A 12,971-nucleotide genomic window follows, 5' to 3' on the forward strand; every position below is an offset into this window, starting at 1 on the left:
GGTGTTCACATCTGGCTTCTTCCTTGCCTGATAGAGCTTTCAGCAGCATTCGTGGACGGCATGGTGAATTGTGTTTACAGACAATAATCTGTGGAAGTGTTCCTGAGCAGAACAGAACCAGGACCTGTTTTTAATGCAGTGGCCCCTGAGGGCCCAAAGATCACGACCATCCAGTATTGACTTTCAGACTTTTATCCTTTGAGCTCAGGGATTTCTACAGATTCTTGAACTCTTTTGATGGTATTTTGAAGATTTGATATTCAAAATCTTCATTGTTTTCCACTGAAGAACATTATTCTGAAATTCATCCACTTTCCCACCGGTGAACCCCTGCCCGTCTCTACTTCTGACAGATCCAGCTTCTCTAAAAGGCTCCTTTTTTATACCCAGCACTCTCCCTGACCTGTTGCCAGTTAACCTAATCAGTTTGGAACTAGAAGAAAGTTTGGCTCGTTACAAGTTGTGTAATGCCGAGGACGCGCCACCAGGTGGTGCTGTTGCCCCGCTTGTGAGGCGCCTCCTCGGCAGCCCTGGAGGCGGTGTTGAGCGTGTGTGCGGCTCTTTATTGTTCTGGTAGGAAGCTTCTCTCGGCGGCTGGCCCACATTTGAGTCGATGGCTGCCGAGCAGAAACCTCGTCCCACCTGAGAGGGAGCGGTTCGGTTCGTGGCCGGGGCACCGAGTTCGTGCGTGGGATTTACCGTGCGACGGAAAGGCTCCCTCTGAGGGGACAGCTCGTGGATCCTGGAGGAGGAATAAAGGAGAAACGAAGGGGGGTAAGGAAATCATCCTATCCGGGTAATGGAGCGAGGTTGACGCTTAGCCCCTTTGGAAATTTAGAGTTTTCTTCCTATCTGCGCAAACAGTGAACAGTAAATAGCTTCTCCTTTTAAAGCAACTCTGCTCGTCGGTGGTATAATCTCGCCTCTGTTGCAACCAGTCTGTCCATTTTCCTAATCTTCTGAGCTTCAGGGGGTCCAGCTGAGCTTCTCTCACTGTAAGCTCACCACAGACGAGGACATTCTCCTTTCTGGTCAGCTCGTTATGTGTCACTTTCAGCAGCTTCTAAGTTACTCTTTGCTGTTTTCTTGCCTCAGTAATGGATTCCCAGCCAAGTCAGAGCTCATGGGCATTAATCTGTGAGCAGGTCGCCTCACTGTAACCTGCTGACATCTTTGGCCTAAAGGGATTACTCCGCTAACCCACATTATGCAGCTCACTGTACTTTGACTGTAAATGTGGCTCTGTTTTCACTTCACCAGACAAAGCAGCTCTGTGAGGTGTCACCATCATTGATGTCCCCCTGTTGAACCCCCACCTCCATCCTCTGCTGCTGCAGAGTGGGGTCAGGGGTGACCGACGAGGCCCCCTCATTTTGGGTTTTGCAGATTTTTGGAGCGTACAGCTGAGATGGGGCCCATTATTAGTCAGTATCACACAGTCCAGCTGGTCTCGGTTCTCCTGAAGGTTGCAGAGCTGATAGATTGCTTCAGGAGGTGAGGGGGGGAAGCGGAGTGTCACCTTGATCAAATGTTGTCATAAAGAACATAAAGCGTGATTTTAGAAAGCACAGCAGAGCTTCCGCTTGTAAATGGTAATAAAATATGTGAGATTTCATTGCAGAAAGTGACACATTGGAAAATATCTTTAAAAAAAGAGAAATTACATCTAATTACATCTATTATTAGGAAGTATCTGAATATTTTAACGTCTCCAAAACACAACCGGATGTATAAAGATGAAGCAAAATACAAAAAGCGCAGCAGCATGTGTTCGTTAGAAACAGAAAATGTTGCAAAACCGTCAACATGAATGTTTCAGAAAACCAAACAAAACAAAACCCATTTTTTGTATTTTCTAAAACACTTCTTGCTGTCTTTGAGTTTTCTGTTGCGTTTTTCAACCCTTTTCAAACTAAAAGATGAAAGTTTCTTTGTATCTTTTATATTTTATGTAATAGTTATCATTATTCCGTGGTTTTATTCCACTTCCTGTCAACTTTCCACCAGAACCTAAAAGTTTTAACCGATTCTTTTGTCTGAAACTGAAGAATTTTGATGTCCTTTTTGGAAGGAAGATGCCACATTTACTGCATAAAGCTTGTAAAAAAAAATGTGCTCTGCTGCTTTAGTTTTGTAGAAATGAATGTTGGTGTGATTAAACATTTCAGGAGATCATCCTGAGGTTTCAGAGTTTAGCACAAAGACATAACGAGCGTCATGTTAACAGTTTAAAAAGCTGTTAGATGGCGTCTCACGCTGCAGCGATTAACCTGATGAAAAGGACCTAATCTCTTCAGACTAAACGTGTAAATGCTGGGAAACGCCACAAAGCTCAGCTTGTTCATCCCTTCTTCGACCTAATAGTTTGACTTTTTCTATAGTTTCCAGCTTCTTTTTCATGAATCTGCGCAGATTCCTTCAACGAATTGTAAAATTTTAAGGCTGTTTTGTGTCTTTTTGTCCCTTTTGTCAGTTTTTAAGTGAGTTCCTTCTTTTTTTATTCTGCGGATCGGAACAGATTAGAACGCATTTGTGATGCGATATAAAGTTCCTGTTCCTTCAAAAAGAAAGGAATTAGTGACCTAATTGCCTGTATGACACGGAGCTCTTTCTGCCCATGAGCTTCCCTCCCCTCCCACCTCCTGGGAAAGTTGCAGCGAACAGCAGTTCAAAGTCTGCTGGCGAGGCCTCGGTGAGTTAAGGCCCCGCTGCTGGACGCTCCCACAGTGGCTTCCTTTGTGCCCGCCGTGTGACCGCCTCACTCTGTATTCCCCTCTTGCACGACCAGCTCCACGTTAAACCCTCCCTGGTCCCTGCCTGTGAGCCGAAGAGAGACGAAGAGAACCTTCCCAAGTCGCGCTCTCTGGGTTTAATTGCTGCCGGCGCTGATCTCGAGGGTCTTAAATCAGCCCGGGGAACTTTTACGGGTCTGTTTGTGATGGGGAAAACACCCCAGAGGTTCTCAGCAGGCTTCTCGTGAACGAAGCGATCCTATATAGGAGTTCTCCCGTTTGCCATTGTGATCGGCACCTGCTTGTCCATGATTAGGTCCGTTGCGGCGATAAAAGTAGTTCTAACCTTTACACTTGTTTTGTTTTGAAGGAGGAGCCCACAGGCGACCCGGTGTGATCAGGTGTAGGGTTTCAGGAGCAGATTATCCTTTAAGGTTAACGCCGTCAGGCAACACAGACGGCTTCTCCTTCAGCTTTTTTTCACGCCAGCACTCATTTCACCTTAGTGCTGCACCTTAGTGAATCGGCTCCCAACAACAAGCCAGTGTTCCCGCAGGTGTAATGAGTAACTCGAATGTCAGGTCCTTGTTACTGTCGGGTCACTTCCATGGCTCAGCTCCAGTTTTCAGTTTCGGCTTTTGTCGCAGAGGTGAGGATAGGCACCAACCTGTGCGTACAGGTGAGGGGATTAGGAAGGATCGGGCGACTTATTGTGTGTCTTTTCCGCGTGTGTTTAAGAAGTTGTTCAAGTTTTGCTTTGGGAATTAGAGACCTTTGTTGAATAGGAAAGAGGAAGTTAAATAATATATATTATAGTGTCTTTAACGCAGAATTTATATCTTTTCTTGGCTGTATTCAGACTGAAGCTAGACTAGAGAACAACTTTTCTGCTTTTTGTTGAAGCATTTATGAGACAGAGGCATTTTAATTCAGATTTTCATAAAATCACATCAATCAAACGAGCAAAAAAATATAACTTATTTGTATCAAACGTTAACCTCTGTTCCCTGTACTCACATTGAGATAAAATCTAACTTATAGGTGCAAAGAACGCAGACAGGACAAAATTGAAGTTTTAAAAACAGAATTTAAAAGTCTAGATTAAATTAGGGCTGCAAAAAATGAGTCACAATGACTAAGGCTGGGAATCCAAAATAAAAGTTTAATAATAATAATAATAATAATTGTGTAAAAATTAGTCCATCAAGGCTCCATCTACCGATCCCAATACTAAAACAGCATGTAAGCTTCCAAATCTACTTTTAAATCAGGTATGCCTTCAGAAATAATGGTTTGTTTTTTAACTCTTACAGTTTCCTTTGATCCTTTTTTTTCCTGCTAGCACCAGGAAATCCCTTTGTATAAGGTTTGGTGTTGTTGTGAATCATGGAGGATTTCCCTTTTTTATATAGATGGCTTGAATTCCTGATAACATCACTCCAGACCAGTAAGACCGGCACTCTTGTAATCAAATCTAGCTGGTTGTTAACCAGATTTTAGCTCAATATCTGTAAAAACCGATGAGTTATAGCTGTCTTTGTGTTTGATGTGGTTGATTACCTGTGGCAGCCATCTTGTATTGGGTTTATTCCAAAAGTTAAAGTTGTAGATGTGCCTCCAGCGGTTACTTTTTGGGCGTTTCATTGAAATTTGACCTGCCTGTCTTGGAAAATGTGGGTTTATTCCAACGGGTATTATCACAATTTTCAGCAATCACATCAAAATACCGTGCCGCCGGACATTAATCAAATCCTCAAAATACTCTCGGTATGTCTACACGATCGCAGTCGTGGTGATTGGTACAGATATAATTTGTGGCGACACCTCAGCATCAATAAGGGCACGTTTGTGTTGAACACAAATGAAAGAGCTTCCAGTAACTTTGCTGCAAAAAGGGCTTTAATTTCACTAAGCTGAAACTGGATATGGACGATATTTTGGAAGTTTATCGTCATCGCCGTATCAATTATACATAGAAATGCAATAAATCCCACATGTGAGCTTCATGACCATCAGATCCCCTCTGCCTTCACAGCCGATTTGTACAATAAATGTCAGCATCATGATGACAGAAGAGAAAGAAGGCAGTAAAAAAATAAAATCGTTTTATCGCAACTGCTATCATTATCGTGATATTCAATAATATCACAGTTGTATCTTTTTCCTAATTTTAAGCAACCCTAGCTAAAACTGAATTGGTGTAAAATATGTCGAGAAACATACCCGAAGCTTTGTTGTTTTAGTAGTTTTATTGCATAAAAATAAAATAAGAGCGGCTTGTTCTGTTGGCAGCTTTTAATTTGAGTCGTTTATCCTGATCCGCTTCGCTTTGATCGCGTCTGGCCGCCTTCAAATGGTCCACAATAAAAATCCTCTCAACCCCCGAAGGGCTTTTAGTTTGAAACTATTACTAGAAGTTCTGAGCTTTGTTGTGCAATTCGATAGAAGAGGGGGAAAAAAGGGAGCAGATTAATACGAGGCTTTGTACCACAATAAAGGGGACTGGAAATTCAACCCTGCCTTTAAAAGACTTCAAATCAATGTTTATTTTCTGCAGGTGAGGCCTTCAGAAGTACCTGTAGCTGTTTGAGGCAAGACAGTGGAATAAATCTGTCCTAAAAACAAAAAAAAGTTCTTAAGTAGCTTTTATTTGGTCTAAATCTTTAAGTAATCCATTCGTCGTCTGTGCGTGCAGATTAAATTTCTGTATAGAGTCGCAGCTTTTAATTTGTTTTCTGAATCTGTGCTTTATCTCATCGGTAAGCACACTCCTTAAGTTGTTTCTGTGTTGGAAAGCTGCATCAGACGTCTGCCGTCCTCCTGTTGACAGAGTGCATTTGCTCTTCAAACTGCATTAGACACGGTGAATGAAGCCCACTTAAACTTTGGGCGCTTTGATGCTCGTCCCTGCTCGGCCGCCACCCTTTCGTCCCTAAACATTTACGAATCTCTGTTAATCGGGACGCAGAGCCGCGGGGGCACGAGGAACGACCCCGTTAATCATCAAGATGTCCCGTTGGTTCGAAGGTTTACTGGAAGAGCGGCTGAACCGAAGCCAGCTTCTTCTCCTGTCTGTTTTCGAACACATTCCTCCACCCTGATGTCACCAGCTGTCTGAGTGTGTGTGTGTGTGTGTGTGTGTGTGTGTGGGGGGGGTGATATTTACTGTCTGAGGCTGAGGTTTATCAAGTGTGGGGCAGAGGTGGGGGCATGCCGAAAGAAGAAGGGGGCGGCTGAGCGTCTTTGTCGTCAGATTTTTATCTGCCGTTCAGGTCTGGACTGGCCCAGAACTGAGGTCTTGTGTTTGTAGATCCCACCTGGGAGCCGCCGTGGCTGGAATGCGTCTGGGAAGGTGGAAGGTGTGACGCACTCGGGCCCTTCGTCGCTGCGGCTTTGACCCCGTCTCAGACATTTCTTCTGACTCGTTAAACAATTAGAGTTTGCCTTCAAGTAAGGTTGTCATTTTGCTACAAGGGTCTTCGCTGTAATGTCATGAAGACCGTTTAAAAATAAATGAAGCATAAAACAAAAATCTGCCTTTTTATTTCCTCATATTGATGGTTAACGTGTCCTTAAATTAAAAAAGTTGAAAACAAACTACCATATGAGTTTGTTTACCTACGGAAACAGCCGAAGTGACGCCGGTTTGTGGATTATTTCTCGTCTGATCTTTAAATTGATAACATAGAAATGTCAAACTGCACAGCTGGACTTCTAATGGGTCGAGGTGATCCCTATTGATTTCAAGGTCACAGACAAACCCTTTGTGAAAATCCTGTCTGTTCTAACTCTAAACACACATATCCAGGATTGTTTTGTGAGGGATTTCATGCTTCGGGGTTTGATCACTCTGACAGTTTCCTGACAGGCGTATTCTGCACCGTCGGCGGTACTCTTCTTCTGCTTTTTTAGCAGCCGATAAACTCGTATTTCCTTCTGAACGTCTCTGAGATTCAACGCTGGTCTGATTCCGTCGTTTTCATTGACTTCCACAGACTACGACCAGCCTAACGTCGGTCAACCGCATGACTCAAGCTTCCTCGTGGCTTTTAGCGGATTCAGCCGAGATCTTTGTTCACATTTTAAATTTCCACACCAATATAAGTGGAAAACTCTTTAAACTGCCCCATTTAATATATCTCAGGTCAACCTTTTTATGTACTACCAATTTAAAGTGACAGCTAGGTGCTTTGAATACATAAATTGTGTATTCCTTTTATGCTAATGGACCATCGAGACCCAAACTAGACAAATCTGATGCCTTCGTTCAGACCAAAAACTATGAATATTAGCTCCCCTTTTTTGTTCTTAGCTGATATTTTGCACCAACAGTTGGTAGCAAAGATAATAAAGGGTCAAATGTGCACAACTATGTGGTGATGAGGACTCTATTTTTTGGAATATATTGTTCTCCAACGCATCTTAACCTGACTGGATGGTTTTATACCCAAGTTAGTTTCAGATTACAGTTATTTACATAGAAATCTTGTTATTTTTGTGCATGAATACCTACAGAAGCTGCTAGCTGAAACTTATCAACATTCTAGATATCCTTAAAAGAAGAATATTTAAATATTTTCCTTATTAGAATGGGGAGAGGTTGTTGTGTTTGTCGGCTCGAAGCACAGAGGAAAACTATCCCTTCTTCTTCTTCTTCTCCACCAGACGGAAACAGCGGTCAAAATGTCCGATCCGGCCGAGAGGCAGTCCACAGCCGGACAGAGGCTGGGCGCCCCTGAAAGTTTCGGCGTGTCCACCCTGGAGCCGGGCGTGCGCCCCCCAACCCAACCTCCGGGGCGCCAAGTCTCCATAAGGGTCCAGATGCTCGACGACACGCAGGAGGTCTTCCAGATATCGGTGAGTAACTCCACTCTGGGAGTTTTTGGAAACTTAAATTGAAGCTCTTGTTGCTTTTATTGTTCTTATCAAACCTGGGCTAAAAAAAAAAAAAGAAAAGAAACGGGGTACTATGCACAGCGTCCTCTCTGTTTTTGGACAACATGGTTCTAAAACCTGAATAACTTTTACTGAATAGCTTTGTTTCGCCAGGCTGAACTGAAAGCTACACCAAAAAGATCAACCCAGACAATCAGCTGATCTGGATCCTGTTTAACTTCTCATATTTCATTTCTGCAATTTTTGCCGTGAAGCGGATCATATGTCGAGTCCCTGCGTACAAAACGGAGCGGATTTCTGTTAGAGAAGCTGGAAAATGCAGCTCTTTTCTCTGTTCAGACCCGTTCGATCAGATTATTAATATGGCACGGAGCTTTAGGCGGCATGTCGACAGCTTACAGAGCTGTGTCGTTTCCCTCAGGCATCATTTGAGATCCAAACCTACCTGTTCTGTTTGTTTTCCTGAGCCTCCATCTGTCATTTTATCTGACGTATTGTCTTTCTCATTTGTTTGTCTCAAGGTAATGAAAAAAAAATTAAAATAGTTGAGGCCAATCCTTGTGTCTTTGTTGAATTCTGCCCTACTTGTTGCTCAAAGACGATAGCTCTGAATGCTTCAGTCGCCACTTCCTGGAGATGGACAGGAAGTGGGACCGGAGCCAGCTTCCTGTTTAAACACACCCAAACCTCACAGACCCCGAGATCCTGCCTGAAAGCCTAAAACCTGACTCAGCTTCTCTGTCTGCGTTTCCTGGCTCCGAGTGCGGAGTAGGTGGTCCACCACCTTCCCCGCCTCCCCGCCTCCCCGCCTCGCTCCTCGCTCACCCGAAGTAACTGTTTGACGTTTGCATGTCCTCGCCAGCATTCGTCCCGCAGGCTTCCAAAGGATTTGCATGTGTTTTAAATTTAGCTCGAGAGGCGAGCTTCTGTATTCGGCGTGGAGAAAGGCTGCTTGCGTCGACGTGTCATTTTCGACTGGAGAAAAGCGTTTGCGTTCCTTTAGAAAGCCCGGCTGCTGGACTGTCAGCATAGGTTTTTAGGAGTGTTTTTATTTTTGTTTCTATCGGGAGTGTAATTAGGAAAGAATCCAGTGTCTCAGCTGGTCTTGCTGAGCTTCCAGAGCTCAACGAGGGGCCGTAATTAGCTTTCGCCAAAGAACGAGCCAAGAATGTATGTGGCCTGAGGATGTGTCTGTAGATGGGAGGACACTTTGCGTGGAATCTGGTGTCTGGGAAAAAAAAAAAAAAATTAAAATGTCCTCGAGATGTGTGTGAAATGAGCTCTGTGGATGACTTACGATACAAAGACATGCTTTAGGTGGGGGATTGTTTGTTCGGAGCATCACGAGCTGCGTGTGATCCGACAAAAATAACAGGAATGGAGGAAAAAAAAAATAGGCTGCTTGGAGACGTGACCCAACCCAGTTGTGGACAATGATGTTTTCTGTTTGGTTTTACATCTAGAACTCAAACTGCCACAGCTAATCAACATTGGCCAACATAAAAATGGACATTGAGCTAAAGTTTGACGTGGTGGTAGCTGAGAGTCGGCTTCTAATCACGCTGAGGCCATGGCGTGATTTAAAAACTGTGCAGTCCAGATCATGATCTGGGTCAGAACCAAAATTTAATCCACTGTTTTTTTGTTTCTAACCCAACATTTCATCCAAATCTGTTCGATAGTTTTTAACAAACAAACTAACGGACACAACCAGAACCAGAACCATCTTGGTGGAGGAAACTAAAGGGTCACATGTCCGAGCAGAGACAAGGTTTTAACTAAGGGGTCGCCTGTGACCTTTGACCCCATGAACCTTGAAATCAACAGGCACCATCTTTGACCCATGAGGTGTCCAGCTGTGCAGTTTAACATTCCTACAATACACTGCTGCAGAGTTGGACCACGAGATCTACTGTAATGTTGACCTTTGACCTCATCACCTTGAAATCAACAGTGATCCCCCTTGACCTAAGAGGTGTCCAACCTTGCAGTTTAGTTTTCCTCCGTTACATGGTTGCGTAGTTAGAGCACAAGATCATCTGTTACCTTGACCTTCAGCTCTGTCACCTTGAAATCAATGGTGATCACCCTTGACCCATGAGGTGTCCAGCTGTGCAGTTTGGCATTCCTGTTATCCAGCTGCAGAGTCAGAGCACAGGCTGACCTTTACTTTGACCTTTAGCCTTGAACTTTGACCGGATCGCCCCCCAAATTTGTAATCACTCGTTCCTGCCGCCATGTTTGATTTTTCCTGAAAAGTTTTCAGAAAATCTGTTTGTACCTTTTGGAGTAATCGTGTCCACACATAAACAGACGCTACCAAAAACATAACCTCCTTGGCGGCGGTTATAAATACTGATATCTGCATCAGGGGTGGGACTCTTTCGGCAGCTCACAGTTCGATTCAGAGCGCTGCGCCGTGGTCATGAAACGATTATCGATGCATCTCGATTATCTGCAATTATCAGGTTTGTGGATGAATACCAGGAGGCAGCTGGTCGCTGTGTGATGGTTATTCAAAACCCGTTGAAAAACGAACCCTGATTTTAATATTTTCATGCCTAATAAAAGATTGCACAACACAACATGCCAACAAAACAGATTATTCACCGGCTAGCATAGATGCTAACTCAACCCTACTGTTGCCTTTGGGTCAAAATGACCCAATCATATTATGAGAATGTCCACTGTTACTTACAGATAAATATTCTTTAGGGTTCAGTGGAAAAAGTCAACAAAAAGCATCTTTAGCTCGGACAAACGGCAATTACTCTACCAGGCGTTTGTTCGTTAACCAGCGGGTTTATCTTCAAACCTCAGCAATCAACTTAAAAAGCTTCGCATTCTTCATTTTTTATTTTTTTTACTTTTAATTAACAGCATATTGTGGTGACGTACAGTTTGCAGTGTTTGATTTTTAGTTTTAATGCTCCTGAACGTGTTGATGCTTGTTTTTTGCCTTTGCTGGGAATGTTGTGTTTTTTCTTTTCTTGCATTTTAAAGTTTTTTTTTTTTTTTTGACGTTGCGTGGTATTTATGTCACGGTTCTCGAGTTCAGCACGCCGTTATGAAACCAAAACAGGCAACAAAAGATCCACAAATGACACGCTGGAGTTAGAACGGTTTCAAATCACATGTTTTCCGTTTTATTACCGTGTTTTGCTGCGGTGTTTTCAGAAACGCGTCTTTCTTAAAGAGGCACCGTCTTTGACGCCACGCTTTCAAGGGATAGTTTGGATATTTTGAGATTACGTTGAGCGGGAAACCATGGTTTGGTCCACTTTTTAGTCCCCGGGCTCGCTCTGATTTGCCGTTAGCTCCTCTAAACTGAGGCGATTCAGAAAGCTACCTACAGCAGGTAAGATGCTAACAGTTCAGGTCCTTTAATGTTGCATCAGATTCTTCTGACTGAACTTTGTGAAACAATCTTAGGGCTTCCTGAGAGGAAAAACAAGCAGCTTGTTGTTGTTCGCCTGAGGCTTGTTGAGGCTGGACGTGAGGTCGGTTTTAGGATGGTTGGTGTGACAAACGGGTCAGAACAGAAAGGATCCGTTTCAGGAAACCCTCATATTTTTCATTCCTTCGATTCAGCTGTTCCTGATTCTGTTTTCCACTTTAGTCTAGGAGCTTCTTAACAGTGCTGTTTAAAAAAATAAATTACGTTTACTGTAAAAATACAGTGAGGACTGAGCACTGAGTGACTTTGCTGAAGAAGCTAAAACTGTTAAAACTTAAAGAAGTGGAACGCTAGCTAAAGCTAAAGATAACACCAACTAAAAGTTAAAGTAGAACCTTAGGTAAAAGCTAAAAAACAAAATGCTAACTAAAAGTAGCAAAACATCAGTTAAAAATAGCATAGCAGTAGCTAAAAGTAGCAGAAGGCTAGCTAAAAGCTACAAATAACAAAAAGCTAGCTAAGTAGCAAAAGGCTAGCTTAAAGCTAAAAAGAAGGAATAGGCTGCCTAAAAGTTGCAATGGCTAGCTAGAAGCTAAAAGTAGCAAAAGGTTAACTAAGTTGCAAACGGCTGAGCAGGAAAAAGCTAGCTCAAAGCTAAAAGGAGCAACAGGCTAGCTAGAGGTTACAAGTTGCGAAACGTTAGCTAAAGATTAAAAGTATCAAAATTTTAATTAAAAGTAGGGCTAGATTAGCTAAAAGCTAAAAATGGCAAAAAGCTTGTTAAGTAGCAAAAGGCTAAGCAGCAAAAGGCTAGCTTAAAGCTTAAAGGAGGAAAAGGGTAGCTAAAAGTTGCAATGGCTAAGCTAGAAGCTAAAAGTAACAAAATCTTAATTAAAAGTCAAACAAGGTTAGTTAAAAGCTAAAAATAGCAAAAGGCTAGCTCAAAGCTAAAAGTGTAAAGTGTTTAGCTGAAAGTAGCAAAAGGCTAGCCAGAGGCTAAATTTATCTAAAAGCTAAAAGTAGCATCGGAAGACCAAAATAGAGCAAGCGTGCTGTTTTTTTTTTTTATGGGGAGAAAATTTGTAAAAGAAGTTTAAATATTTTGAAAAGTATAAAAGTTACAAAAAACAGAAGTCAGAGCACCAATCTCCTGAATGAGCCGAACGTTTTGATAAACGAACAGCTAAAACAGCAAGAAGTCCGCAGAATCAGCGTGAAGGCTGAACCAGCGTTCCAACAATAAGTCCTTTTCTATCCGAGCGACTTGTGAGCATATTCTGTAATTATTCACCGTGTAAGATTAATGACGTGGCTTTAGCTGGTTTCAGCTGATGTCCCAGTGTTTGTGTCCTTTCAGCTGTTAGAAACATTAAAAACTGCTCAGACAACGTGAACGGACTCCGTCGGTCCGCTGGGATTAAATCGGAGCTTCTCCCCGTTTTTCTGAACGCTAATAAAAGTCCTCGTGCATCAGCAACACAAGTGGGCCTTTCAGCTCTGAGACAAAGCACATCTTTATCTGTACTTATTATTTTTATTATTGCCATTTCTTGTCTTTTAGGCAGAGCTTTTTAGTGCACATGATATGAATAAAACACGACAACGGTGATTTTCTTGGCCTCTAAATCTGCATTGTAACCGTCCGAAGTGAGTGCCTAACCCGAAGAGAAGAAGCACATGTGACTTCATTATTAATGTGTAATGGAGGTGCGTTCTCACTCCCACCTGATAAATTATGAAAGCTGGAAAGGATGTGCTCTTTGTGTTTTTGTCCCCTCGGGGCGGCGGCGGCAGGGGGGGAACCTTTTTCCAGTACAAACTCGAACCCTGTCGTGACTGGCAGGTTCTCCGAATCAGACGAGACGTCATTTACCAACGATGTGTGTGTGTGCGTTTGGATAAAAGTCAGTGTCTTGTGTGTGTGTGTGTGTGTGTGTGCGATCGTG

At 42.9% G+C, this 12,971-nt stretch overlaps 1 protein-coding gene across 3 annotated transcripts in view; it reads left to right on the forward strand.

The window, feature by feature from the left end:
* The first annotated feature begins 562 nt into the window (after positions 1–562).
* The window catches only part of farp1 (FERM, RhoGEF (ARHGEF) and pleckstrin domain protein 1 (chondrocyte-derived)), a 49,102-nt gene continuing 36,693 nt past the window's right edge, over positions 563–12,971 (forward strand). For all 3 annotated transcript variants that reach the window (XM_017431623.3, XM_017431625.3, XM_017431624.3), the window contains exons 1-2: positions 563–774; positions 7,398–7,589. In XM_017431623.3, coding sequence (XP_017287112.1) covers positions 7,416–7,589 — 174 coding nt within the window. In that variant the 5' untranslated portion in view covers positions 563–774; positions 7,398–7,415. The remainder of the gene's footprint in view (positions 775–7,397; positions 7,590–12,971) is intronic.

This window comes from Kryptolebias marmoratus, linkage group LG23 (genome assembly GCF_001649575.2).
Source record: "Kryptolebias marmoratus isolate JLee-2015 linkage group LG23, ASM164957v2, whole genome shotgun sequence".
Lineage (NCBI taxonomy): Eukaryota > Metazoa > Chordata > Actinopteri > Cyprinodontiformes > Rivulidae > Kryptolebias > Kryptolebias marmoratus.